This window comes from Thermobia domestica, chromosome 8 (genome assembly GCF_964235325.1).
Source record: "Thermobia domestica chromosome 8, izTheDome1.hap1.1, whole genome shotgun sequence".
Taxonomy (NCBI): Eukaryota; Metazoa; Arthropoda; class Insecta; order Zygentoma; family Lepismatidae; genus Thermobia; species Thermobia domestica.
Window position 1 is genome coordinate 5,658,945 of NC_137461.1, and position 26,867 is coordinate 5,685,811.

Consider the following 26,867-nt stretch of genomic DNA (forward strand, 5'->3'; position numbering starts at 1 on the left):
TTCTTGAACCACTCTACCGATCTCGATCAAATTTTCAATTATAGATGAGATTCAAGCCTGAGTTGGTTTTTATCATTAGGGGAGGGGAGGGAGAAAGATATTTAAAAATGATCGAAAATGACTGATATTAGTGTCGAGGAACAGTGACAATTCCGATGCCGTTTAAATCCAAATTCAGCCCTACAACTTGGGTGAATGGGGATGTACATAAAACTGATCGAAAATAACCGATCGCCGAAAATGGTCGTAAATGATATTAGCGGCGAATCAATAGTTTTCGGGTCTCTGAGACGAACAGTGATACTTCCGATGCCGTTTAAATCAAAGTTCAGCTCCCATTGCCCTTTATGTGCAAAATGAAACGTATTTTCCCCGTATGAAGAACGGATATTCTGTTAGTATAATATAAATATATTAATTTCCAGAATTCCATGCAGTCGTTCTTTCAGACTAAATGTTCCTGAAGGGCACACTTAGTATTTTGGGAGGGCACTGCTGGTACTATTTTATTTCCTATTATATTATAGACGTATTATTTTGGTCTCCTCCTGGGGACACTATCAGAGCTCCGGGGGCAGTGTCCCCCCCCCCGCAAAAAAAAGAAAACACGTCTGGAAGAAACACTGATTCCATGTGTAATGACATTTTCGTGACACGCAGTCCTACATATTACATTTCCAAAGGTGTTGAAATATGTCCCATTTCCTAAACATGAAGCAATGTTTATTTTTATTTAGTTTTTTATTTATTCGATTGTAGCTCCCTAACAACTTAGCATGACAACATAAAAATAATGTTGCTACTGCATCCATTAATAACGGAGTTCTGCCGAGGCGTAATCCTGTTAAAAATGTAGCCCGGGGCATGTTTCACCCAACCAAGAGTAGATGCCACCGCAATACGTTTTCACTTTTTTCCGTGTTTTTTGTCCTGTTACAAACCAAGACTCTCCTTTTCTCTCCCTCTAACATTATAATTTTTTCTTAAATAAAAAATGGAACTTTACCGTTATCTTTCTCTTAAAAAAAAAAGTGCTCCTACCTTATTTGATGTGTCGCCATTATTCATGACGTAATGAGTGCCCAGTTTCTAAACTTGGCCCATTATAGCAACACCTTCAGTTCTTCATGTTTACTTTTTAAAAAACTGACTGTCGTGGTCACCAGAAACTGTAACAGGAATGCCAAGTCATGATTTCAGTTCTTCCTTTTTTGTATATTCTAAAAATTAAATTTCCTGGTATTACAACGCACAAAAGTCCATGAATAGATGAAAAAAAAAAAGTTTGTGATCTCTGGCTACTACTAAATACATTAGTTACCAGCACCGTTGTTTCCGGCTTTTTAAATCAGAGGTCGCTACTTATGAATTGAAGTTGTTTCTCGCATGGCTCTTGATGTTGGGTCAACACTGATTATTATGTTCTCCCACCAAGAATCGAACCTTGAATAACAGTGGATCCAGAAGGGACATTTTTAGGGGGCGGAACACCTCCTGTATGATATATCATGGCTTTTACGTATGATATATGATAATAGATGTACTTCGAGCATTTAGCACATGAATCATGTCAAAAAATGAAATGAAATTTTTAAGTTTTACGTCCCACGATTATTCCGTGTACGCTAAAGGAAACGGTGATGATGAGAAATGAATGAAATGGTGGAATGAAAAAAGTGGAAGGAAACGGGAGAACCCACGCACACGGTGTTTGTCCACCACAAAGTTCACTTGGCACGAGCTGGGATCGAACCAAGGTCCTTAGGGTACATGACAGTTGCAAACATTTCAAGAATATTAAAGTCGTATTATTTGTGGGTAACACCATTGAACTTTTATCAGTTGTGAGGAAGCCATGTGAAGAAAAACAGCCTTTGGGGGAGGGGTTGGCGGTTGTGCTCAGGGACCTCTCCCTGAACCCGCCACTACCTGAGACAGCTAAATGAATGAGCTTTAACATTTCGATTACGTGTTACTATCTTTGATTAATCATTCGGCGTGTAAACGGGATCATTTTGTACAATCACTCGGCTACGTGGGAGCACTTTTGTATAATTATTCCACTACTTGGGAATACTTTTGTATATACCATCAGTCGAAGATGATAGCACTTTTTATTATCATTCGTCTTATTGGAAACAGTTTTGAATAATCATGTAACTACAAGGAGGCATTTGTATATAATTACAGAAGAATGTTGTATTTACACCCGACTGATTTTCAAAATATACGGTACTTACTCAATGAAAAGCTATGTCGGAAGAGGGGCGGATCCAGGACCGACTGGTGGGGTTGGGTGGTGGACTGTCATACTGCTACTTTTAAGGGCTCCAAACTTTGGGATGGGTTTTATTTATATATACAAAATAAGAAAGTTTCCTTCTCTGGCGGTCGCCCCCCCCCCTGGATCCGCCCCTGTGTCGCAAACACCAGTTGTGTTTTATTGGATCTTAAGAACTATGGACTATCGCTCAACAACATAATTTTCACTTCAACAAACTACGTTGAAACACGGGCATTGGAATTTCCTCTCTGCGGGTTTTCTGGAAGCAGTGAGGATATCTTGTCGTTGTGACAGTCTAAATGACCAGAAATCAATTGGGTTTGCATCAAGGCTTTTGCTGAGAATGTGATCAAAAGGATTAATACGTGTGCCCTTTCTCTGTTTCATGTTACGATACAACAGGAGAGAATCGCAAACGCTTTGTTGATGGGAATAGGCATCTAGCCCTTGTTGGTTTCGTGCAAACGAGCCTAATCTTTTAGATAGATCAGGATCATATGATGGATTGCTAGAAGTAGGAGCACTCATCTTCACATTTTCTTCATCTCGACGATATCCCTAAAATTTGTGTGTCCTAGATGTAGAATATCACTGTCTGAAATAAAATGATGAGGAATTAAGTGTTCTACATCGTGGTCCGGAAGTGGGCGTACCCCTAATTCCTGTCTTCTGACGGTTTTAGGTTTTACCCACATTTGTTCGGTAACATTACTTGGCATTGTCTGGCAACATTGCTATCTATGTTCATTTGTTTTCTGCTGTTTTCTGCTTGGTAACAGTTATTTGCAGTAAAGTTGGAGTAATCAATAATGTGTGATCAAAGTCCATATAGCATTGAACAGAGATTGGTTGTTGCGGTTTGGCTTCACGAAAGGCGTTACAGAGGTGACACCATGGAAAGTGTTAAAGCAAAATTTACAGATCGCTTTGGTATTAATCCACCAAGAACACGCCTTCACCCTGACTCCGGAGTATCTCCGCAAAACATCTGCGAGAACTTGGTGCAGAATTCAGCTCTGTTATGACATGGATGGTGATGATACCGATGTTTATGACTCTTAAGTCTCTTAAGACTTCAAGGTAACTGTGTACAGACATTCTACCATGACTAACATTATACTGTTGAAACTAAAGGGAGGTACGCCCACTTCCGGACCACCCTGTACAGTATCAGATGCAGGCCGGTAGCCAGCCAAAAATGTAGGGAGGGCCCGTAGAAGTTAAGGGGGGCCCAGTCCAACCATATTATAGTTCATCACCATATTATAGTTCATTTGCAAGCCTACCGTGAAAATTTAGGGAGACCCATCTTAGCCCCCCATGCATACGGGCCTGATCAGATGTAAGAAGTCCATTGTCGCGCGGAAATATTCGTACATTTCGACTCCAAAAAATTCAGAAGCACCCACTTTCTTTGGCGAGAGAAATATTCGTCAAGAGTACAGATGGAATCAAGTGTTAAGGTGCCAAATCTGTTTCTCGCGTATCTCTTACCGTTGCACACAGAAATGTGGATAGAGAGAGCAACCGACTCTTTCTATAAGATTGATTTGCCATACTTATGCTAAAGGAGATAATGAGAAATGAATTAAATTAATGAAATTATTAATTGGTAAGTGACAATACATTACCCTGCGCCTTGAGCGGGATTCGAATCCGTAACAAACACATTTTGCAATCACAAGTGTAACTTCTTAGACAGTGCAACAATGTATTTATATTTTCAGATCATGCCATGCTTAAAGAACACAAAGTGGGACGAAAAACTTTAAACAAATAATTTTAAAAAAATAAAATAATTAGAAACCATGGTCAAGAAAAATCACGTGTTCATGAAAGTGTCACACAATAAGTAGTACTGGATCTTGGGGCCGCGGTGGCTCAGTGGTAGAGCGTTCACCTCTGGTTCTTGGGGTCCCGGGTTCGATCCCAAGTGAACTTTGTGGTGGACAAATACCGTGTGGGGGGGTTTCCTCGGGGTTCTCCCGTTTCCTCCCACTTTCTTCATTTCATTCATTACTCGTCATCACCGTCTCCTTTAGCCTAGCTGAAATAATAGTGGGACGTAAAACTCAAGGATTTCATTTCATATCCATTTTCAAGTACTGGATCTTCTGCAATATTATTTGCGTTTAACGAAAACAAAAAATAAAAAAAAAAAATCAAAGATGAAACATAACAATCGATAGTTATCATTAAGTTAAACGTAATAAAATTGGTGAGCATAATACCTCATTCATAATTTTCGTGATGATTGATAAAATCAAATTTATCTATTGTAAACACAAAAGTATATATGCTGCACAACAATCACGCCATCTGTCAAGATGAAACTGAAACTGAAGTATGCAGTAATCAAGTTCCACTGTGCCATTAGAAAGACAACAGTAGGGCAACCCGGAGCTATATCGATCACAATGCTACATCGATCGATGAAAGAATATTCGATCCTAGCGCATTCTTAATACTACAGTTGGCAAACTGTCTGGCATCAATAGAGAAGAAGAACCTACAAGATTGAAAGGCGCACGGTACTGTTGCTGTTTGAAAATAGTGTGCCTGTTAAAAAAAAAAAATGCTTTTAAAAACAAGGTGTTTACTTTGCACGTGAATTTTCGTCAAGTTATACAGATAAGCTTCAGAACGTAACTTGTATAAGTCACATTATCACGAGTAAGTAACTAACTATGTTATGTGGAAGTATTACATGAGTTGTATCATATAACTTTAGCGCCAAGAACATGTATAGCTCAATGTAGCCAACCGATGAAAGAAATATAAGTTTCTGGGGCTTTTACGATATTTTTTCCGGGGCTATATCAATCAGTAGATTTCGTGCTATTCCATTCCAAAAGAGTAATTACGATAACTTTTCCTATCGCTGCAGATGGCGTTCAAGTACAAGTTCAAAGGGATTCGAATGAAATGGTCCTAGGAGAATATGAATACAGCTGTTTGAAGCGTACTGCGTGGGGGATATAAGCTTAAGTGCTGCAGCGGGCTTTTTTAATGTGCCATATACGATAATACAGAATAGGATCTCGAGTACCAGAAGCCAAGACCTTCAAGAAGAAAACATCATTCCAAAAGTAGCTGAACAACCCATACCCTTTTGAAAGATTAAGAGAAAGGGTTGGGGGAAAGGTTGCACGATCTGGCCGATAGAGGCTTCGGAATCACACCTGCAGTAATACTCACTATTTTCTATTCTAAATAATTTTAAAATAATCGGCATATATTAAAACATTTCAGTATTTAATTTTCTCTGGCAGATCATTAATAAATATTGAAGAAAGAAACAGTCCCAAAGGAGATCCCTGAGGTATGCCATTCTGTATACAACCTTAACTAGAGGTTATTTGAATAATAATAATAATAATAATAATAATAATAATAATAATAATAATAATAATAATAATAATAATAATAATAATAATAATAATAATATAGTAAGTGCTGGCTACCCTGTTTGTACCATTATGAAAATTAAGGTACCTGCCAAGTACTAGGTGTTGGCTTTAGAAGAAAGTAATTGGTTTCCTTAATGTTTATAAATGCGATTTTTTCCTGCTCCATCATTTATCGTTTTTTGTTTTGTTTTGTTTTTGCTTTTCGCACGTGTGCAAGATCCAAAACTGCATTTTCTACCTTTCCTCCCGCCCCCCATCTCTTCCTCCATATGAGTATGTGGAAGAGGACGTGATGGAACTTGGGATTCAGACTGGTCCATCCAACGCTATGAACCTTCTCGTTCGAAGCAGGTGGACTTCCGTGTTTCAAAAACAGCTCATCATTATTCTTATCAACATCAAACACTTCAACAATTTACTGCAGATTTTTTTGTTCTTACTTTACAAGAATATTTGCATTAAATGTTTTTCCCTTTAATGTTTAACGTTCTACGTATATGCCCAGTCTATTAATGGAGACGGATGATGAATAAAGATTAATATGGCATTATGTTTGATGAAAGAGTTACTAGAATGATATTTAGTGGAACCAAGTGGGAGGATTACAATTAACAAAAAAAAAACGCGCTAGATTCTAGTCCTCCATACTGATTTAGTGGCTACTGTATACAGTTTCCGTGTAGTAGGTTCCTCGTTCGATTCTCAGTGGGAAAGCATTGAGCGCGTTATACTGGTTCTGATTCAACTTTAAACTTTAAGACCACTTCTCATATGACCTTCATACTGAAAAGAGGCACTAAACTTCAACATACAAGAGGTATTCCTTGGTACCGATCCCGGGACAGCCGAACCCTTGAATGGCCATGGGGGTCCCAATTTTCCCAGTGCATACTTCGTGGACATACGATTGCCAACTCTGGACAATAAACTAACCGGTACCTCCTCAAAATTATCTATGATATAGGTCTAAGTGTAAAGTATCTCTATTTGGACTCACTCATGGGAAGGAAATGTACTATTGTGCACAAAAGTGCATTAGCACTTGTATTCTTTATATCCTTAGTACAGGGATGCAAATAAGGACAAAATTTTACTCGCCCAAGAATAAAGCTACTAGCCCACATGCCACAGTAGAAATCATTTACTTACCTTCGATATGATATTAAATACTCGCCCACACCGATGAACCACTCGCCCCGGCAGGCCAGGGGAATCTAGGGGAGTCGGGCCCATTTTAATTTTTACTGGCCCCTCCTAAAATTTTCACGGTAGGCTTATAAGTGAACTATAATATAGTGATGAACTAAAATGTGGTTGGATCGGGCCTCCCCCAAACTTCGACCGGGCCCCACTAAATTTTTGGCCTGGCTACGGACCTGCGCCCCAGCCGAGTAGGTGAGCGTTATTTGCATCCCTGCCTTAGTAGGGCCTACATTCACTAATAAGCTTAATAGATAGGCCTACATTATCCTATTAAAGAGAATCTGAAATCGGCATTAATCATTTTATTTTATTTACCAGTAACTGCTACTTCTTGAAGATGATCGAAAAAGATGAACAAAAGTATATTATATTTACGTGACAATTTCGGATTTGGAAAATGAAATTTATTCTTTAAACTTATACTTCAACTACAGCAAATTGCTTTAAGAAGTCCTTTTTCACTCTCAACAAATGTATAAAATTCCCTACAAGTAAATTTCAAATTTTCCCTGATACAGTCCCATCATCTCTTTAAAATTATCTAAGCAGATGAACAAAATATATTAATCGTTGATAGATGGCGAATTGTGAAAGTTTTGAATTTACGGAATGAAAGTTACATTTTAAATCTATACTTCGAACTAGATGAAATTGCTTCGAACTAGATACAAATTTGAGTGGGAAAGCGGTCATAAAGGGGCTGGTAAGAAGTCTGTACCTTTCACCGGCTTTAATCAAAATAACAGCAACTTTTCCGGTCAGGTTGGTGAAGAACCGGCCAGTTGGCAACCCTATGTGGACATCTTGCGAAATGCTAGATATTCGTTTTTGTTCTAGAACTGGGGTTCCTGTAGAACTTTATGGTACATTTCTGAATTCTTCCCCGGATAACCACCGCCGTACCACTTTTGGCTATTTATTGTCTCGTTACAGGCACATTTCATTGAAACCCAAACGAAATCTTGTGAATATTTTCATTGTCTAAACTTCCTACTGCGAAATTAAATGTGATGGGGCAAATATTGGACCTGTGCCATTAGACCCATGGACATTTCTTGCTACGTTAGAATAGACAGGACGCTGTCCTTAAGTGTATTTATGATCATTTTTCCATATTTTCTGGTAGGCAGCGGCACCACATTATCCACCCTTTCTACAATATCTTTGAAAGTTCTTATAAGGCATTCCGGCAGATGACAGCAGGGTATACCGGAGGGTACGGTATTTGAGCAAGGAGCAGGGTATGGACGCTCTCTCTTGGCCATCACGCGAAATAACCAAAAAAGAGAAAGAAGTGTACTCATGAGAGCACACTACTTTTCCAGCAGATGAAATCTATCAAGTGTAACTTGGAATAGTGTACTATTGAGTTGAGTTGATTTTAAGTTTAACGTTCCGTTCAGCAGCGAGACTGTAAGAGACGTGGACCTATTGATTAGCGTGGAATCCGAACCACATGAACTCCCGCCAGGAATCGAACCAGGGCCTCCCACGCCAAAGGCGCGTAAGTGTACTATTGAATTATGAGTGATGTCATCAATACGGTGGGGCGAAAAATAAATGATTGTTTTCTAATCGAATTCTAAATGGGAGGAAAAGTTTTAACGTCTATCCACACGCGTAACTGGATTAAAAAAAAAAAAAATCGGGCAATATCTTCAGTTCGAAGTCAAATTGTCAAAAAATATACTCTTTTCGGAACACTCCGTATAAAATTCAGTTTATTTCCTGTAGTTCTAATAGACGGTAATTTTTTGTAGGCATATAGCAATACAAAGAACAAAAGAAAATTGCAAGTCGACAGTTTGCGTATTGCAACCGAAAACAGAAAACTTTATTAGTAGTTCAAATCATAAAATTTTAACCGCGATGCTTACAACAAAGTAAGACAAATCTTACAATGGTGATAAAGAAAAATATTCGTTTAAGAACAAAATTGAAAAGTTTACCGCTCATGCAAACAGTAAACTATAAATACATGGCCTATGGAACCCGAAGGTTCACTGCCGCGTTCACAAAAGCTCTCCACTGATTTCTATCCTTAGCCAACTGGACTCAGTTTTTACTTTGTATTCCAATCTCTGCGAGATCCATCTTAATATTGTCCTCCTATCTGCGCCTAGGTCTTCCTAATGGTCGTTTTCCGATTGGTCTTCCAGTTAAGACTTTGAAAGCGTTCCTACTTTCTTTCATCCTGGCTACATGCCATGCCCATCTGAGCGTCCTAGATTTGATGACCCTAACAATGTTTGGTAAACCGTATAAATTATGCAGTTCCTCATTATGAAGTTTCCGCCATTTTCCATTCTCGTTCCTCTTGAGTCCTATATTTGTCTTAGGATCTAGTTCTCATATACTTTCAGTCTACTTTCTTCCCTCAGACTAAGCGACCATATTTCACAACCATACAGAACAACTGGCATGATTATCATTTTATATATTTTAAGCTTCAAATTCCTCGACAGAATTCGCGACGACAAGAGATTTTAAACCGAATAATAACACGAATTCCCTGCTTTTGGTTGATACTTAATTTCTTCGTGACTATGGTTTTCGTCTGTTAAAATTGATCCTAGATATTTGAAATTATCCACTTTATCAAAAGTATTATTTGATATTTTAACGCATCCATAATTAACCGATTACGATGCAGACGAACTTCAATGTAATTAGTTTTCTCTGCATTTGCTTCCACAGTAAACCCATGTCTATGCAAGCGTTTAATAAGACTTCTGTATTTCTTTCTATTGTTCTAGTATAATATATCTTTTTGCATATGTGAAATTATACTAAAGTGCTCTTGTAACAGAAAAAAACCTTTGTATATGATCATTTGTTATGAACCATAATTGCAAAAAGGAAGATAAGACCCCTTTTATTCAAAGGAAATTTGTTCAGGACTACAAACGCTAAGAATTTGTTTCATCGGTAACGTAGGATGGAAGGAAAGTACTGAATTAGGGTAAAGGAAGAAACAAACACAAAGCTGCAATTACTACTGTTTATTTATTACCAGAATGACACTACATCTTCTTAGATTTGTTTGGACAAGGAGAATACGGAGACTGTTAACCTTTCAGGAATAGGGATGCGCTCGAGTCGAGTCGAGATACAGCTCTTCCAATAGAAAAATATATATTTTTCGAGTCGAGACATCACTTTTGTAGCACATTTTCGAGACGAGACAGTCTTAAATCTTGTCTCGTGCGCATCCCTATTCAGGAATGACAGGGATTTCAGGAAAATCGTAGTCTTTTATGTTGGCGATCCTAGTACACCTTCTAATTGTTACAGAGACAAGAACTATAGCTCGTTGTAAAGCTTATGGAACACAGATACTAACGATCCAATTTTTGTGTCAGAAGCTCATCCGTGGCTAATCGGTTAGCGTACGCGCCTTTGGCGTGGGAGACCCGGGTTCGATTCCCGGCAGGAGCTCATGTGGTTCGGATTCCACGTTAATCAGTAGGTCCACGTCTCATATAGCCTCGCTGCTGAAAGGGACGCTAAACTAAAATCAACTCCACAACTCAACTCAACCAATTTTTGTGTCCTCTGTGCCAAACCCAGAGAAAAAGAAAAATATATTTTTTAAAAAATATCTTTTTTTTTTTGGAAATTTGTGAGTGACTGGCAACATTGTTACCTGTCGTACACAGGAAAAATTATTTTCACTTGTACGCCAAACATTGGGTACAATTATGTAAAGAAATGAAAGTCGAAAGTTCAATACTAAGTTCCGAACGTTTTTCCTACGAGAATCACCTTGTGCATATTTTTCGAAATATATTTTGGTCTACCCTGACGTTGTTAGCCTAGCGACGCCCCTAATTTTTACAGAGATATAAGCCATACTTTGTTGAAAATCTTATGGGACATAGATTCCAACGACGTAACTTTTGTACCTCCCGTGCCTAAGACGTGTTCAACCCCTAAATAAAGAAAAAGTAGAAACTTAAAAACTGGAAAAAATACATTTTTCGAAGTTTGTGGGACTATGGCAACTTTATTACTCGTTATACATAAGAAAAAAAGTTATCATATATACGTCAGAAATTGGTCCCCCCCCCAAAAAAAAAATTAAGGGCCTATAACAAAGGAGCAAACTATTCGGACCATCGTACCTACGTGAAGCATCCTGTATATTTTTCGATGGACTGTCTCTATTCTGACATTGGCAGCCCTTGCGACGCCTCTAATTGTTACAGGGTCAGGTCATACCTCATTGTAAAGCTCAAGGGACACATATTCCAGCAGGTTAACTTTATGCCTTCCTTACGTAGACAAATAACAGAGTTACAATAGCCCCACGAACTTCGAAAAAGTGCATTTTTTCTCAACTTTTTTGAATTTTCTTCTTCTTTTTCTTTTATGGGTTGAGAACGAGGGACACAAAAATCACCTCGTTGGAATCTGTGTCCCATATGCTTTTCAATGAGGTATGACTTATATCTCTGTGACAATTAGGGACAAGTTTCACCCCCAAATGGTGAGGGGGAGAGGGAACCAAAAGCATCCAAATTTTCCCCTACTCGTTCGCTGCAGGACACTCTAAAATTCACACCGTTAGAAAGTTTCATCCTTCCTGAAGAAATAGACATCTAAATCATCTCTCTAGGTTAATTAGGAGCCGAGTTATGGAGATTTAAACTGCTGGTTCTGCCGCTGAGCCATTAGTCTTGGAAAGGTTTTAAAGACAGCACTGAAGAAATACAGAAACAGAATGTTGACCAGGACAACCGCAAATGCGATTGAAACTGGCTGCTACAGCTTTAGAAAGTGATCGGCTCGGTTTATCGGACAAAGCGACCACAGCAGTTGGTTCCAGTGTCTTACAAGACTTTTACAGAAGTGGACACGTCCTTGGTTATAGATCTAAGTAAGCTTAGAAGAGAAAAGCAGCACATTAGAAGAGCATTACAAAATAGATTTGAAATGTCATCTGAAGCTATATACTTTGATGGTAGGAAAGATTAAAATCTGGTACCAGCAATGATAGACCGTAAAATTTACCGCAGAATAAGAAACGAAGATCATATCTCCTTATTTTACAAGCTTAATAGTCACTTTATTGGCCATGTAAAGCCTAGAAATTGACCTGCAAACAATATATCAGAGTATACTTTCTCATTTAAGAGTCTTCATCCCGGCGAAATTAAAATACCGCTAATTTTACAGTAATTATGGATATCTTCAAATAGATAAAAGATAATTGAAATATGGAACAAGAGCGCCCTAGACAATATTATTTTGCATGAGGTACCGTTATCACAAGTCACCTAGTGGCTTTCCGTTTCAAGCTGTTTAGAAACGCGAAAATAAATGCCGATTTTCCAAATGGCTCGAAATCGAAAGCAGATAAGTGAGTCGTGATAACGGTTTCTTATGTAAAATAATATTGTCTAGGGCGCTCTTGTTCCACAGTTCGATTATCTTTTATCTATTTGAAGATATCACATAATTAATGTAAAATTAGCGATATTTTAATTTCGCCGGGATGAAGACTCTTAAGTAATAAAGGCTTGAACATAAATGCTCTTGTTGCACAGTAACTAATATTGGATGAAAAGGTGGCATTAATCATAATATTGAGGTCAAACTTGGGAAACCACTCCAGTGCATCATTTGTTTATTGCATTTTATTGATCTGCCTTTCAGACATTTATTCAAACATCTGAATGCTGATACAATAAGGCTTTAACCAGTTTCTGGAATTATCATCAAACAGTTGAAAACATTGTCAGCAGTTTCCTGTTGTTGGTTATGAGAAAATTCCATCCGAAGATATTTCCGAAACAAAAATAACCAAAACAAAGACAAAACAAATCTGATATTGTGAGAGCTATAAACAGCGGTGAGTATCAAAATGATATTGCAGTAAAGGATCCAGGCCCTATAAACATTCAAGGTGGCTAACTGTAGCCAATCGTATTTTGAGATTGTATATTTCGGCGAAAGATCCATTATTTGGACTGAAAACATTAGCAACGCACATTATAAAGACGTACACATCAGTTTAGTTTGCAGTAAAAAAAAAAAAAAATCTTCTGTAAAACAGTGCAAAACATGTGTCTATGCAGATTCAGACATCACGATATCGACCAGAACTGTTACTAAAAATTATTGATTCTGTAGTACAGTGAAAATGCAGAGAAAACCAAATACATGGAAGTTCGTCGGAATCGTGCGATAAATTATGGATGCGTTAAAATATCAACTAATACCTTTGATAAAGTGGATACTTTCAAATATCTAGGATCAACATTAACAGACGAAAATCATATTGACGAAGAAATTAAATGTCGACTAAAAGCAGGGAATTCGTGTCATTAATCAGTTCAAAATCACTTGTCGTTGCGAATTCAGTCGAGGAATTTGAAGCTTAAAATTTATAAAACGATAATCATGCCAGTTGTTCTGTATGGTTGCCAAACATGGTCGCTTACTGTGAGGGAAGAAGATAGAAAGTATTTGAGAACAGGATCCTGAGACGGATATTCGGACCCAAGAGGAACGTGAATGGGGAATGGTGGAAACTTCATAACGAGGTCCTACATAATTTATACGGTTTATCAAATATTGTTAGGGTCATTAAGTCCAGGAGGCTGAGGTGGAAGGTCATATAGCCACGATGGAAGAAAGTAGAAACGCTTTCAAAGTCTTAACTGGAAGGCGAATCGGAAGACGACCATTAGGAAGACCTAGGCGCAGATGGAAGAACAATATTAAGATAGATCTCGCAGAGATAGGAATACAAAGTAGAAACTGGATCCAGTTGGCTAAGAATAGAAGTTAAGGAGAGTTTTGTGGCGCGGTATTGAACCTCCGTGCTCCATAGGCAATAGAGTTAGAGTTAGTTAGTTAGTAGTACAGTAGAAACGCTTTCTTTACGCACCCCAGGAATCTTCTTTTGACAATGGCGATGGATGAACGTAAACGCATATGAGAATTAGGTTTCAGAAGAATTGCAAAATCTAGAAATCAACCATCATTATGTAAAAGGGTGAGAGATGTTCTGCCACCGTATCTTAATTTTCAAGCATTGATTATACAGAATCAATAGATTGGTCAACCTCTAAATTTTCGTTTAGCACCAATGATCACTCATGTAACAACAAAGAGTATTTTATTATTTCTAAAGACGAACGAACTACCAGAGTTTGAATATATAAAAATTCTATGTCACACGCAGTCCGTAGAAAAATGCGTGAGAGTTGTAACAGACAGTGGCGGCTTAAGGCAAACTGGGGCCCGGGGCCAGTGAAGTAGATCGGGGCCCCTTTTCGAACAATCGTGATTTATACACTTCTATTTTTGACATTCATTTATATAATCATTGTTTGTGTTTCCTCCTCCCCCTTTCTCGTTGGTGTGTGTGTTGAGATCATTTTAACCCCTATCTGCATGATTTTTTCTTTTAGTGAAAAAAATAATCAGTATTGGAAATCCTCATATGGGAACTTGAAAAATGAATTAAAACTTGAATTTTAGATTTTTTACTTAATTCCGACGAGAAATAAGTAAGTGCCATATATGACACAACTCACAAAGAACATGCCAGATGACACCAAAATTTCTTATTGTTCATACACGTCAATATCTCACACAGCAGACAAAACAGTCATTTGATGCCTTTGATAAATCACAAAAAAGCTAAAGTGAAAAAAGAGTATGTGCCATATATGGCACGACATGCGGTAAGGGGTTAATCGGGATATATTAAATAAATAGAGGTGACATTCAGCATCCCTGTCTGTTTTTTAATGCTTAGAACTGCCTTCAGGCTTTTATCTAAAAATAAAACTGGACCAGGACTATCATTGCATGCTTTTTTCTTTTTTATTCATTTTCAAAGGACGCGATAGAAAAGGATTAGGGATACAAATGTAACGGAAACTACATCCCACGACAGAAATAGCATAATCTGAAGAACAAATAAAACATAACATCAAAGAATCCAGAATTTATCCTACACCTATACTATCCTAGTATCAACGGATACTGTAATTAGATGGAAATTGGAAGTAATCCTTCTAATAATACATTTAGAAACAAATTTGCGTACACAACTTAACAATGAGCTGATATTGAAAAAATTGCAAATAATAATATAGCCGACGCGATTTCTGAATGTAAGCTCTATGTTTTCCAGGGTTTTCTTGTTTGGTTCTCCCCTTTGGTGTTTCTCCTGTGCAATTTCTCATATGGTTAAATTTATTCATAGTTTTCCTGTCTGAATTTACGCTAAATGGGCTTCATTTGATTAGATGTTTCTTCTACAATTATTCCTATTCACTTTAACATTTGGTTTCTCTCCAGTAATCATACACAATACTTAAATACTTTTTTTTAACCGACTGTCAGTAAATAATGGCTAGAATAGATTTCTCCCCTGCGTGTCTTCTTCATTTATCTTTTACTGGGTTTCTTTCCAATGATAATGTACGATCTATTTAGTCCCACTGCTTTTGTCGAAATAACAATGAATAGTTAAGCACTAGAATATTTCTCTTCTGCTTGTCTATTTTACTATTGTTTCCAGATTTCACACTTGTTTTATGATTATATTATTTTGTATTTAATAATTCAGTCATGTTTATGTTCTGTCATTTATGACTATTTCCATTACCACTTACTAACATACTTAGTATTTGAATATATTATATTAAAAAATCCTGAATATATTGAATAATTGGGGAGATTAAATATGTGAGCACAGAATTCTACTACGGGTTATACCATCCTAGTTTTCATTACCACCTATCACCAGTCAACTGACAAATCTTGACGGCTTTCTATTACTCTTTTAGTATTTGTGTATTTTTATTGCCTTTACTTCGAACATGTAACTACTTTCGACAGTAGTTCCACTACCATATTAGCCTATGTTCCACCAACATTCAGAATGATGCCTTCCTTGCTTTCTTAGCAGCGAAAGTTTCAACTGTATTATCAATCCAAAGTGGATGCTATTTCATTTTCGATAGAAAGAATGACCAGATTCGTGAATCTTTCTTGACTCATTTTGGAACGCAAGTACGATTTTATCAATTTCATTTTGCTGAAAGACCTTTCTTCATGATGCGACAGATACGGGCAGTGCTACCAAAATCTGAAGAACCGTTGCCACCTTCAGTAAAATTCAAACCCCATTGAAGAGACATATTTCAGGATGCCTTGTGGGGAAAGGTCAAGTTGTTCCTTAGCTTTCTGAGCACACCTTGGTGAACATATCCTTACAATCCTGAAATAATTCTAAGCCATCCAGGTCATTCGGGTAGAACAAAGCCAGATCAGAGCAACATGCTTTTAGCCTTTCCTCGCTCTCATCCTCTAGCTGCTGTACAACGTTGGCCATAGAACACAGGAATCCAAATCTGCCGTTCAGGTCATGCATCTAAGTAAACTGATCACACATTTGTTGTCTCATCTCATCTAGAATTTCATTGATAACGCGCTTCACTTCAGCCTGTGCAGTCAGGGGTTCATTCTTTGCTTCTCCAGGCATGCATCTCCTTCTCCTACTGTGTGTACCCACAGTTATGTTCCATGCCCTGCAACTTCCTTCAGCTGCGGTATTGATTTATTTCCTTGTCCAGCTCATGGTGGAAAGACTACAAGGTGGATGCAATGCAGTGCTACATTCTTGTCGCTCTGGCGCATGACGTCATCCTGGTCGCAGACGTGGCAAGCGAGAGTCAGATGAACTTTTAACAAGCGCTTGCTCGCTGGTATCTTGTACGCAAACTTCTCTTCTATTTATAGTGATCTTCAACGAAGTAAAAATTTTAGTACAAACAATAATTATATAAACGTAATGTAATCAATGCTTAAGCTAAGTGAATTCAAAGGAAGATATTTACAATAGCAAAAGAAACAGCAATACCAGTTCATATTAAACAACTTTGAAGCTTGAACAAGCCAATATTACTCACTACATTTTCTGCTTTTTCTTTCTTTTCTTTTCTTTCTTTCTTTCTTTTCTTTTTTTTAAATATCTGAAGTAATACACTCGAGTATGTATAGTCCTGAATAATCTATAACACAGTGTGTCGTTAATGCGTTTCATTATTATATATTTATGTATGCTCAAGTATATTTTCGTAACACATTGATCGGTTTTGATTTGTTATTATTATTATTTTGCTTGAAAGAAAATTCTTTACTGATGACCGCATATAAATTTTGAGAATAACTCAAGGAAGAATTCATGGTTTTCGTAAACAGATGTGCACGTACGTATATTTTCGTTATGCTTGGACAGTTTTTTTAAGAGGTTCCTCCCACGTAAGATTCATCAGAATCTCAGGGGAGGTTAAAAACTTTATTGAGCAGGAACGCACGTATTTAATATTTTAAACATCGTTTTTATTTTTGATTTATAAAAAAATAATCTTATTTAAATCTTAAAAAATCTTAAATCTTAAAATCTTAATCTTAATTTAAATCTTAAAAAATAATCTTATCGCTGATCGCTTATTTATAGAATTTGTATTTAAACAAAAGGTTTGGTGAAACTGACAGTTCTCTGAATATTAGTGTGAAAATTTACGCCATAACAAACTGTATTATTAAACATTTGTACGAAATAAAACGTTACATATACTATTGTGTTCTAAAAATATACAGAAATAAATATGTATATACAAAGCACCTCAAACAAAGAAATTGCAACTTGACTATTTCAAGCAAGAAACAAAGTACTAGGCGTAGGTGAAGGCGATGTAGGGGTGTTACAGCTAGACTAGAAAACATATAAACCATAAAATTACATAATTTTCTTAATTTTCTTGATAAGTTTTCTCATTCCTATCCTGTGAACTAAAGAAGACAAAAGATAAATGCAAGTGAATGATTATGTGGAATTTGGTGGAATGAGAATGCGGGAGTACCCCGAGAAACTCACGGACACGATGTTATGCACCACAAACTCACTTGACCGAGAAGTGGACCAGTATCCCTTGCACCAGAGGTGAGCCTTCTGCCACTGAGCCACCGTGCTTCCTTGATTGGTTGAGAATCTATCATATTTTTAAATTTACTGCAGTCATTCTTAATCTTGTAATTCTGGAGGGGGGCCCTAAATATGTATATGTAATTATCCAAAGTTATGATTAAAATGAACAAAAATTTCAAAATCTGAGTGTAAAAATGTCCCGACAATGTCGCCCTGACATGGTAGGTGGATACTTTATTCTCTTGATCTAATACATTGTTGTAGATTGAACTAGAGTAAGTCTCATTGATGATACCGAGCCCGAGCCTAATGAGCTTAATGAGCGCTAGATTGAGTTAGAATGGGTCTCATTGAGGATAGCGAGCCCGAGCTTAATGAGCGCTAGATTGAGTTAGAATGAGTCTCGTTGAGGATAGCAGGTCCGAGCTGAATGAGCTTAATAAGCACTAGATTGAGTTAGAAGGAGATCATTGAGGATAGCTAGTCTGAGTACAATAAACGAAACGAGCACTAGATTGAACTAGAGGAAGTCTCATTGATGATACCAAGCCCGAGCCTAATGAGCTTAATGAGCGCTAGATTGAGCCGAAACGAGTCTCATTGAGAATAGCGAGCCCGAGCTTACTGTATATCTTTGTAACCGTTAATCGTTATTACGAACCTTCCATTCGTTAGTTAATTTGAAGTGCAACGTCCCGTTTTAGCACCGAGGCTACAGGGAATGCAGACCTCCAGAATGAAATGGGACCTGAACTACTTTAACGCTTTCAATGCTCTCCATTTGCGTAACTCGAGGGAGGTAAGCCTCCTAGATCATCGTGCCTCCCTTCTCGAGTTACATGCCTGCCTCTGTGGGAAAATTTTGTCTCAATATCTTATGTAGAAGGAAATGATAGAAATGATAACCTCTGTCGGTTCCCCTCCCTCATGATTTTGAATCCAGGTCTTGCCTCAAAGTTCGTCTTTTTTAAATCGTACTATTGGATTTTTGTATGCAGAATTAACACAAGCTACTGTAGCCCTATATACTATTATTACATACTATTAATACTAAAAAGAAACTACGTAATGAAATCGCTTTTTTATAATTTCATTCAACATTGCATTTATTTATTACTTTTATGTAAAACTTACCATATTTTAAGATTATTTTGTCCTATCGCCTGCAAGCTAAAATCCATTTCTGGAGACATTCCCCCTCTTTTGGGGGAAATCTAAAGTATTTTATATTAGTTCCCTTAGTTTTTCTGTAATAATTACTACAGCCGTACGCTGCACAGTTAGGCATTCTCGATATCATTTAAAAGAACAAAGTAACAAAGCATTTCCACTTGTCACTTAAAGCCGCGCCTTTTCCCGTTGTCTCTTGCAAACCAGATGACGTCACAGCCACGACAGCGCTCCAGGCGACATGCGCATGAAACCACCTTGTAGTCTTTCCACCATGGTCCAGCTCAAGTCTGTAGGTATCAATGGTGTCAACCAGGCTCTGTATCTGAATAAGAGTTTGATATAAACTCATATCCTGAGATTGAAAGCATTATTGGATCTAATCAATATATGAGAGATCTGCAGACCAGAAATATAGTAAAGCGATGAAGTTAAATGACTGGATGCATGCAAGAAGAAGACCAGTATCTCCTCTAGTATCAAGCGTTTCAGTCGAAGTGTCACGCAAATCTTCCAACAAATCAATTACTTGCTTCTGCTTTTGAACTCCATCGTCTCACTTTCCCGTTTCAGAACAATCTTTACGTGATTTTGCAGCACATTCCATCGGTGAGTAGATCTAGAGAAGAATACCAACAAACGTTCCATAGCTCCAAACAAAGTGACCTCCAGAACGTTAATGTGCGCAGCATGTAAGCCATAAGGTTTAATTAATTATTGTTACAAGGAACGAAAATGGCCAAAGGACTTATATTCCGTATCAAAGTTTGAACTTCACAATATTGACCGGCCATTGCAGCCTGATTATCACAAGACTGGACTCTGCAATCTTAATATCAAGCCTATCACTTTGAAGTTTCTTCAGTATTTCAACAGAAATACTCTCAGAAGTCTTTCCTTCGACAGAGATGAAATCAATAAATGCTTCCCGAACTTGAACAGAATCACGTTGTATGTCAACAAATCGAATGATTTTTGACAACTGTTCCACATGAGAACAATCAGGAGTTGAATTAAATATAATGCTGAAGTATTTTGAATATTTGAACATCTGTTTTCTTATTGAACATTTTCTTCACTCTAAATTTGTGGACGGAAATGTAAATTCACGCCAAAAAAACAAGAGCAGAAATGGGGAAACCAGCTAAGCAAAAGGGTTTCTCTCGCTGAAAATTCGATTTGAAAAAGAAAACAGACAGAAGGAAAAAAGTGAATCAGCTACTATAGCGTCTGCCCCAAAGAGCTTTTAGTTAGCAACATAATGCTAGTACCCTAATGAAGCATTATACGAGGGCCATGCCGAAAGTTTTTAGCTCTGACCACAAGAAACATCGAACAAGATCAAAACATTTACAGTTTTTCAAAGTACTCTCCACGGACACGAATATACTTTTGCATCCTTTCAAACCACTTAGAAAACTGTTCATTCCACACACTTTCGTCTATATTGTCCACAGACTCCAAATAAGCACCTATCGCATTATCATCTGATGAAAAGCGACGTCCACGCCTGTGTTCCTTTACTTTGGGAAACACAAAAAAATCGCACAAGGCCAACTCCGGCAAATAGGGTGGATGTGGCAGCACTCTGACTCCTTTCTGGTTCAAAAAGTCTACAATTCTTGCAGCACTGTGGACAGTTGCATTGTCATGATGCAACAGAAGATGGCCGAGTTTTGATCTTGGATGTGGGCGTTCCATTTCTTGAACACAGTGGGAAGACAAACTGTTGAGTAACACTCAGCATTCACGGTATGCCGATTGTCAAGTACAACAATCGCAATATGTCCCTTCCGTGAGAAAAAAGACGCAATCATTTTCTTTCCAACACTCTGAGATCTCTTCACTTTGTTTGGAGGATCTTCATTCTCGAAGCACCACACTTGCAACTGCTGCTTGGTAAGCGGTTCATAATGATAAATCCACGTTTCCTCACCCGTGACGATGTTGTAAACATCACGACTTGCCCCTTGGTTGAATTTATTCAACATAAATTCACACCATTCCACCCTACCTCTTTTACCCTTTCCGTGAATAAATGGGGGACCCAACGAGAACACCTTTTCCTGAGATCCAAGTATTCATGCATAATTGTCTGCGCTGCTGTTGACCCAATGTTGAGAGTCGCTTCGATCTCCAGGAAAGATACATGGGGATCATCTTTCACCATTTGCCTCACAGCTTCGATGGTTTCGGGAGTCACTGTAGAGTTTGGCCGTCCGGAACGAGGTTCATCTTCAAGTGAATTACGTCCCCTTTTAAATTCTCTAAACCAATTTCCAACACTGGCTCGAGAAGGAGCAGATTCCCCGAAAGTATTCACAAAAGTTTCAAGGCACTGCTCCGCGGATAAGCCCTTCTTGTAATCGTAGAAAATCATAGCGCGAAAGTCACATCTTGCCAGCTCCATGGCTAACTAGACAATGTGTCACGCGCGCTTCCTTATCTCTCTTATCTCTGACCATGTTATCACAGACTCATTGTTGCCATTGATGGCTGAAAGTCTCAAAAGATCAGAGCGTCGAATGCAATAATCAAAATGTTGCAGCGATGTTAGATTATTGCGCTGCTAAAAACTTTCGGCATGACCCTCGTATACGTTGACCCCTTCTTTCTATCCTTCTCTTGAACTTATATATGAATAAACACTGTAAATAAATAAATAAACAGTGACATTTTAGGAAGCAGGCTAGCAGACGGGGCCCCATTACTTGCATCATAAAACCTTAGAATGCAAACAACACAATATACTTTGACTTTCTTTTGTTAAATTTTAATCTACATTCAGCTTTTTCCCTTAAACTTCTCTGAGGTTATTGAGTGAAAGTTTTATTTTATTCATATTTTAATTCCCATACATTTTTTCTTTAATTTTCTTGGGAGCCCCAAGAAAGCGAAACGTTTGTTTTATTTCTTCACCTACATTCAGCCTTTTCCTTTAAATTTCTTTGGAGACCCCAAGGAGTATAAAGCGTTTACTTTATTTTTCCCCTATATTCAAAGCTTTTTCCTTTAAATTTCTTTCTGAGCCTCCAAGATAATGAAACTTTTATTTTATTTATTTTTAATCTACATTCACTTCTTTCTTTAAATTTCTTTCGGGTCTCCAAGAGAGTGAGGCCCGAAGCTATAGCTTGTTTAGCTTATACGGAAGTCCGGTACTGATTAGCTATATTAGACATATTCTATTTCTGTCGTTTCATCCGTTATTTGATTTAATATTGATAGACAATTAATTGCGTTTACTTTTAGGGAAGGTGTGGATTATAAACCTTGAAAGCTTTTGTACGGCTCATGCTAACAAGTTTCCTTAGTAATTATTTTACCTACTATCGGGGGCCCCCTACCAAGTGGGGCCCGGGGCGAGGGCACCGCTCGCCCCGCCCTTACGCCGCCACTGGTAACAGAGGTTGCTTTAAAAGTATATGGCTGCTTAAACAAAGATAATTTTATTACTACTACATTCTTGTCTCGCTGTGTAATGTCAGGTTTTAGTAAGAAGACTGAATTCAAAAGAATACCGGAAACAGTAAAGAAATACATTTGAAACGCCTTGAATGGTTGGGAAGGGTGTGAGTGGTGCTCGAAGTGCAGCCATCTTAGTTGGTGGGGTCCTTTCTAAGTTCAGGAATGAGCGAAGAGCTGCACACACAGATCGACACATGAAAAAAAGGCTTCTTTTCGTAAAGTTTTCGATTTTTAAGTTGCAATGCGCGAAGTGAAGATACTATCCAGTTTCAATTTCCTTTTCTTCTGTGTATTGCTACATACCTACGAGAAAATTACCGCCCTATTAGAATTACAAAGAAATAAATTGTATTTTATACAGGGTGTTCCAAAAAAGTACAATTTTTGGACAATTTAACGAAACTTTGACCTCGATGCGTGAACTGAATCGATTTTGAAAAGAATTTACAGTTACAATTCCAACTTTTCGCAAATTTAGAAATCATTTTTTAAATTTTTTTCTCTACGGTCCATTCGGAAAATATGCATACTTTATGTCAATTATATTACCAATCCTATTACGATCCAAGATTCTTTGCTAATTTGTATTAACTGACAAAAATTAGCAATTCCCATTGTTTGGGTGGCCACTTATGTAACGATAACTTGTAGAAATATGTATATGTTAGTAAAGATAATTTTCAGTATCTTACTTGTTTTTTTTTCTGGATAGATCTAGATAATATGTGAGGAAACCATAGTTGATGTATGTAAGTTCTTTATGAATAAGATTAATTCTCAAAATAATAAGTTAAATGGCGAAAATACAGTAGTTCTAATAAATTCGATTTATTGTGTTAACATTTGAACAGTTGGTGTATGAATTGTCTTTGAAATAATTTTATAATTTTAAGGTAACGAACTCAGGGTTGTTATATAACCTAAAACGTTATATATCAGTTTTAAGATTGCACTTTTTAAGTGAATATTTTCTGCGAAATAATTTTTGAAATTACGCAAAAATTTTCGAATATTCGAATGTCTCTTCTCGACTCAAAAATTTGAGCCGATACAGACATTTATCTCGATTCGCCTTGAATTCCCCGAATCTTGTCTCTTTTTTTGAGTCGAGTCGAGTTCGAGACCAGATATGTCTCGACTGGTGCGCATGCCTAGCCAGCGATTTCTAGCTATCAAATTTTTAAAGATTTATTGGACGAGTATTTCGAACATGGCCTAGTGATAACTCTTACAGAGAAAGGAGAGGTTAGCACCATTATCAAAAGGCCCACTGAAAACGTAAAGGAAGAGGCACTTCTGCAGTAACATGAGAGGTTCCTAAAGATTTCTAAACTAGAATAGTAGGAACCAATAGATTTTTATTTTATTTTATTTAACAATCACCAGATACAGGTCAGACCATTTTACACTGGATATCTAACAACAACAATGGATTTTGGGAAGGTATCGGCCAGGGCCTGTTTAGTAAGTACCATCCCGTCATTTGCCTGGTAGGACTGAGGAAAACCCTGGAAAACACCAGTCAGGATGGTCGGCAGCGGAAATCGAACCCGCAACCTCCCGAATGCGAAGCCAACGCTCTACCACTTCAGCTTAAAACTATAATGATCCAATAGACTATATGAATCCAATAGATTTTTACAATATGAGGATTCAATAGAGTTTAAAATAACAAAGATTTAGGGAGCCAATAGATTTGAAACTATCGGTGTCCAATAGAGGCCTGATTTTTGGATACAATAGACTTTAAAATTATAAGAGTCGAATTGCAAACAACAAGGATATAGGAATCTAATAGCCTTAGAAACTAAACGGGGCGAATAGATTTTGAAACTCTTAAGTTCCAACAAAAATAACAAGCTTTCAGCCAGTTGGCGCGCATTTGGCTGTTGGCTTTCTATGCTTGCCCTTTTAACGCGTGCTGCCCTCTGTTGTTCTTGCAATAAATACTTTAGATCCTTCATAGAGCGTCATAGCATCTCTGCCCCTTCGTTGGCTATTGACTTGACGCCAGCGTAAAACACTTGCGTCAAGCATGAATGAAACACTGAATGCAAGGTTGCCGCATGTAGCTGCGTTACTGGAATCCAGCTTGCAGCATGCTTGCACGCTTTCTAATCAAGTCGGATGCAAGCTTGCCGACTTCCAATGCAAGGTTACAGCAAGCGGTTTACAAGGTGTCACTGCTACTAGGGAATACCTTTCTAAACCTATTTTCAAATAAGAACAGATAAACAGCGAGCGTATAGTGGATCTGCCACCATTGCTAACTATTAGGAACTATCGTTATTCACAGACTGAAATATTTTCCTTTTATGACAAAGATGCACTAACCTTAATAAAAATTATAAATGGTTTTCAATAGTCATTCACATTTCTCCATAGCTAAAGACGTCAATCATTATTCTAAGGATAATTTGAGCCAGCAATTAGACTTGCAAAGACTCCCACGAACGCATAGAAATATCTTAACCTCAATCCTCACATAAAAATAAAAGATAATGTACTTGAACAAAACAAGTCATCTTTCTGTATATACGCTCAAGGAGAATAATTACACGTTATTTCTTTTAAAAAGAAAGATTCCCTTACGTACATTTTAATTCAGGACTGTACGTATATGTATATATATTTTTTAAAAATTACAAGTATATAGTAACTTCCATGTGTGTTATAACCTTGATACGCACTTTTGATTAACGTATTTTGCACATCTGAATAAGGATAATCAAGCTTAGAGAAAAAATATATAAGAACAAAAATACAATGGAACAATTAAAATCATATTAACACGAGGAAAATTAGAGCAGCAAACAAGGGATTTTTTCTCACGATTAAAAATTAGGAGGTCTTTCGTTCCTGTCCTACAGACCTTGTTTTCCAGTATTCATACTAGTTTAAGCTTCTAGTTTTTTATAAAAAATTATTTATTTTAGTAAAGAAATGTTTGCACACATTTTCATATTATTAAGGTTTCTTCTTTTCCTCAACTAGACCTGTTTTTGTAAACATTTAACTTTTGTCAAATGCTTGTTCACATGAGCGTGAAGTAAACAAAAGAATTACAAGAATTAATGGTGTTATTAACCCTTGGCAAAGATGTCTTCTAAATATCATAAGGAGGATACTATAATACTTTTATATTTTAGGAATCTTAATGACGTAATGTATATGAGTATCTGTTTAATGCATGGCCATAGGAAGATGAAATTCGTTCTTCTTCGGAATAATAAACACTGTATCGAAAATGAAAAGAAACTTCCCGTGATTATGCCCGTTAAACTAAGGGAGACGCATCATTAAGGCAAATGATGATGATGATGATGGGAGAATTAGTAGAATGAGAAGGTGGGAGGAAATGGGAGTACACCGAGAAACCCCAGGGACACAATATTGTCCACCACAATCTTATTTGGCAGGGGATTGAACGAGGGTCCATACGCACCAGAGTTAATCGCTCTACCACTCAGCTCCCGTACAGTGCACTGATATTGTACACACTGATCTGTTTGTCTGAGTGGTCTCCCCGAAGGTAGGCTTTAGCCCACTTAAAATAACGTAAGTAGGTGGGACTACTAAGCATCTTACTCAGGGCAGGTGGCTAGTTTCTTTTTCCTCTTATTGGTGTTACCCACGAGACGACACGAGAAATAATATTTTCTCGTTTCATTTCGTAAATTTTATAGAGATCTTGTCTCGACTCGTTTCGTATAAGTTTTGTCGAAGTCTCGTATTGTTCTTACTCTCGAAGGATTCCTTCTCGTCTCGTCTCGTCTCGTAAATTTTGTAGAATTCTTGTCTCGTCTCGATTTTCGAATGATTCCTTCTCGTTTCGTAAATTTTGTAGAATTCTAATTTCGTCTCGATTCTCGAAGGATTTTCTTTCCTTTCGCTTCGTCTCATCTTGTAAAATTTGTAGAAATTTCGTTTCGTCTCATTTTGTTTTGTAAATGTAGAATTCTAGTCTCGTTTCTATTCTCGGAGAATGTCTTTTTGTTTCATCTCGTCTCGTTTTGTAAATGTTGTAGAATTCTAGTCTTGTCTCGATTCTCAATTAAGTTATTCTCGTCTCGTCTCGTCTCATTTCGTAAATTTTGTAGAAGCCTCGTCTCACAAGGCAACATCTTATATTGATAGTAGCATTGCCCAATCAAACAATGCGCAATCGATAGAGGAGTGAAGAAAAGTGCGAAATCCAAAGTTTTGCAGGCCGACATCCAGAAACACTGGAGATACAAAGGAAAGAAAGATCTAGAATCATGTGAAGATAGCAATGCAAAAGATTCACTAACACAGAAAGAACTTGAAAATGATTAAACTAATCAAAATGGCATTTGCACAACAGTATAGTAAGCAAACATTGTACAGACAGACA

The 26,867-nt window shown here is 37.4% G+C and overlaps 1 protein-coding gene across 1 annotated transcript; it reads right to left on the reverse strand.

The window, feature by feature from the left end:
- Positions 1-21,008: 21,008 nt before the first annotated feature.
- LOC145691515 (histone-lysine N-methyltransferase SETMAR-like) lies at positions 21,009-21,434 on the reverse strand. Its single transcript, XM_081766923.1, has one exon. The coding sequence runs from the start codon at positions 21,432-21,434 to the stop codon at positions 21,009-21,011; it is 426 nt and encodes a 141-aa protein (XP_081623049.1).
- Between the last annotated feature and the right edge of the window lie 5,433 nt (positions 21,435-26,867).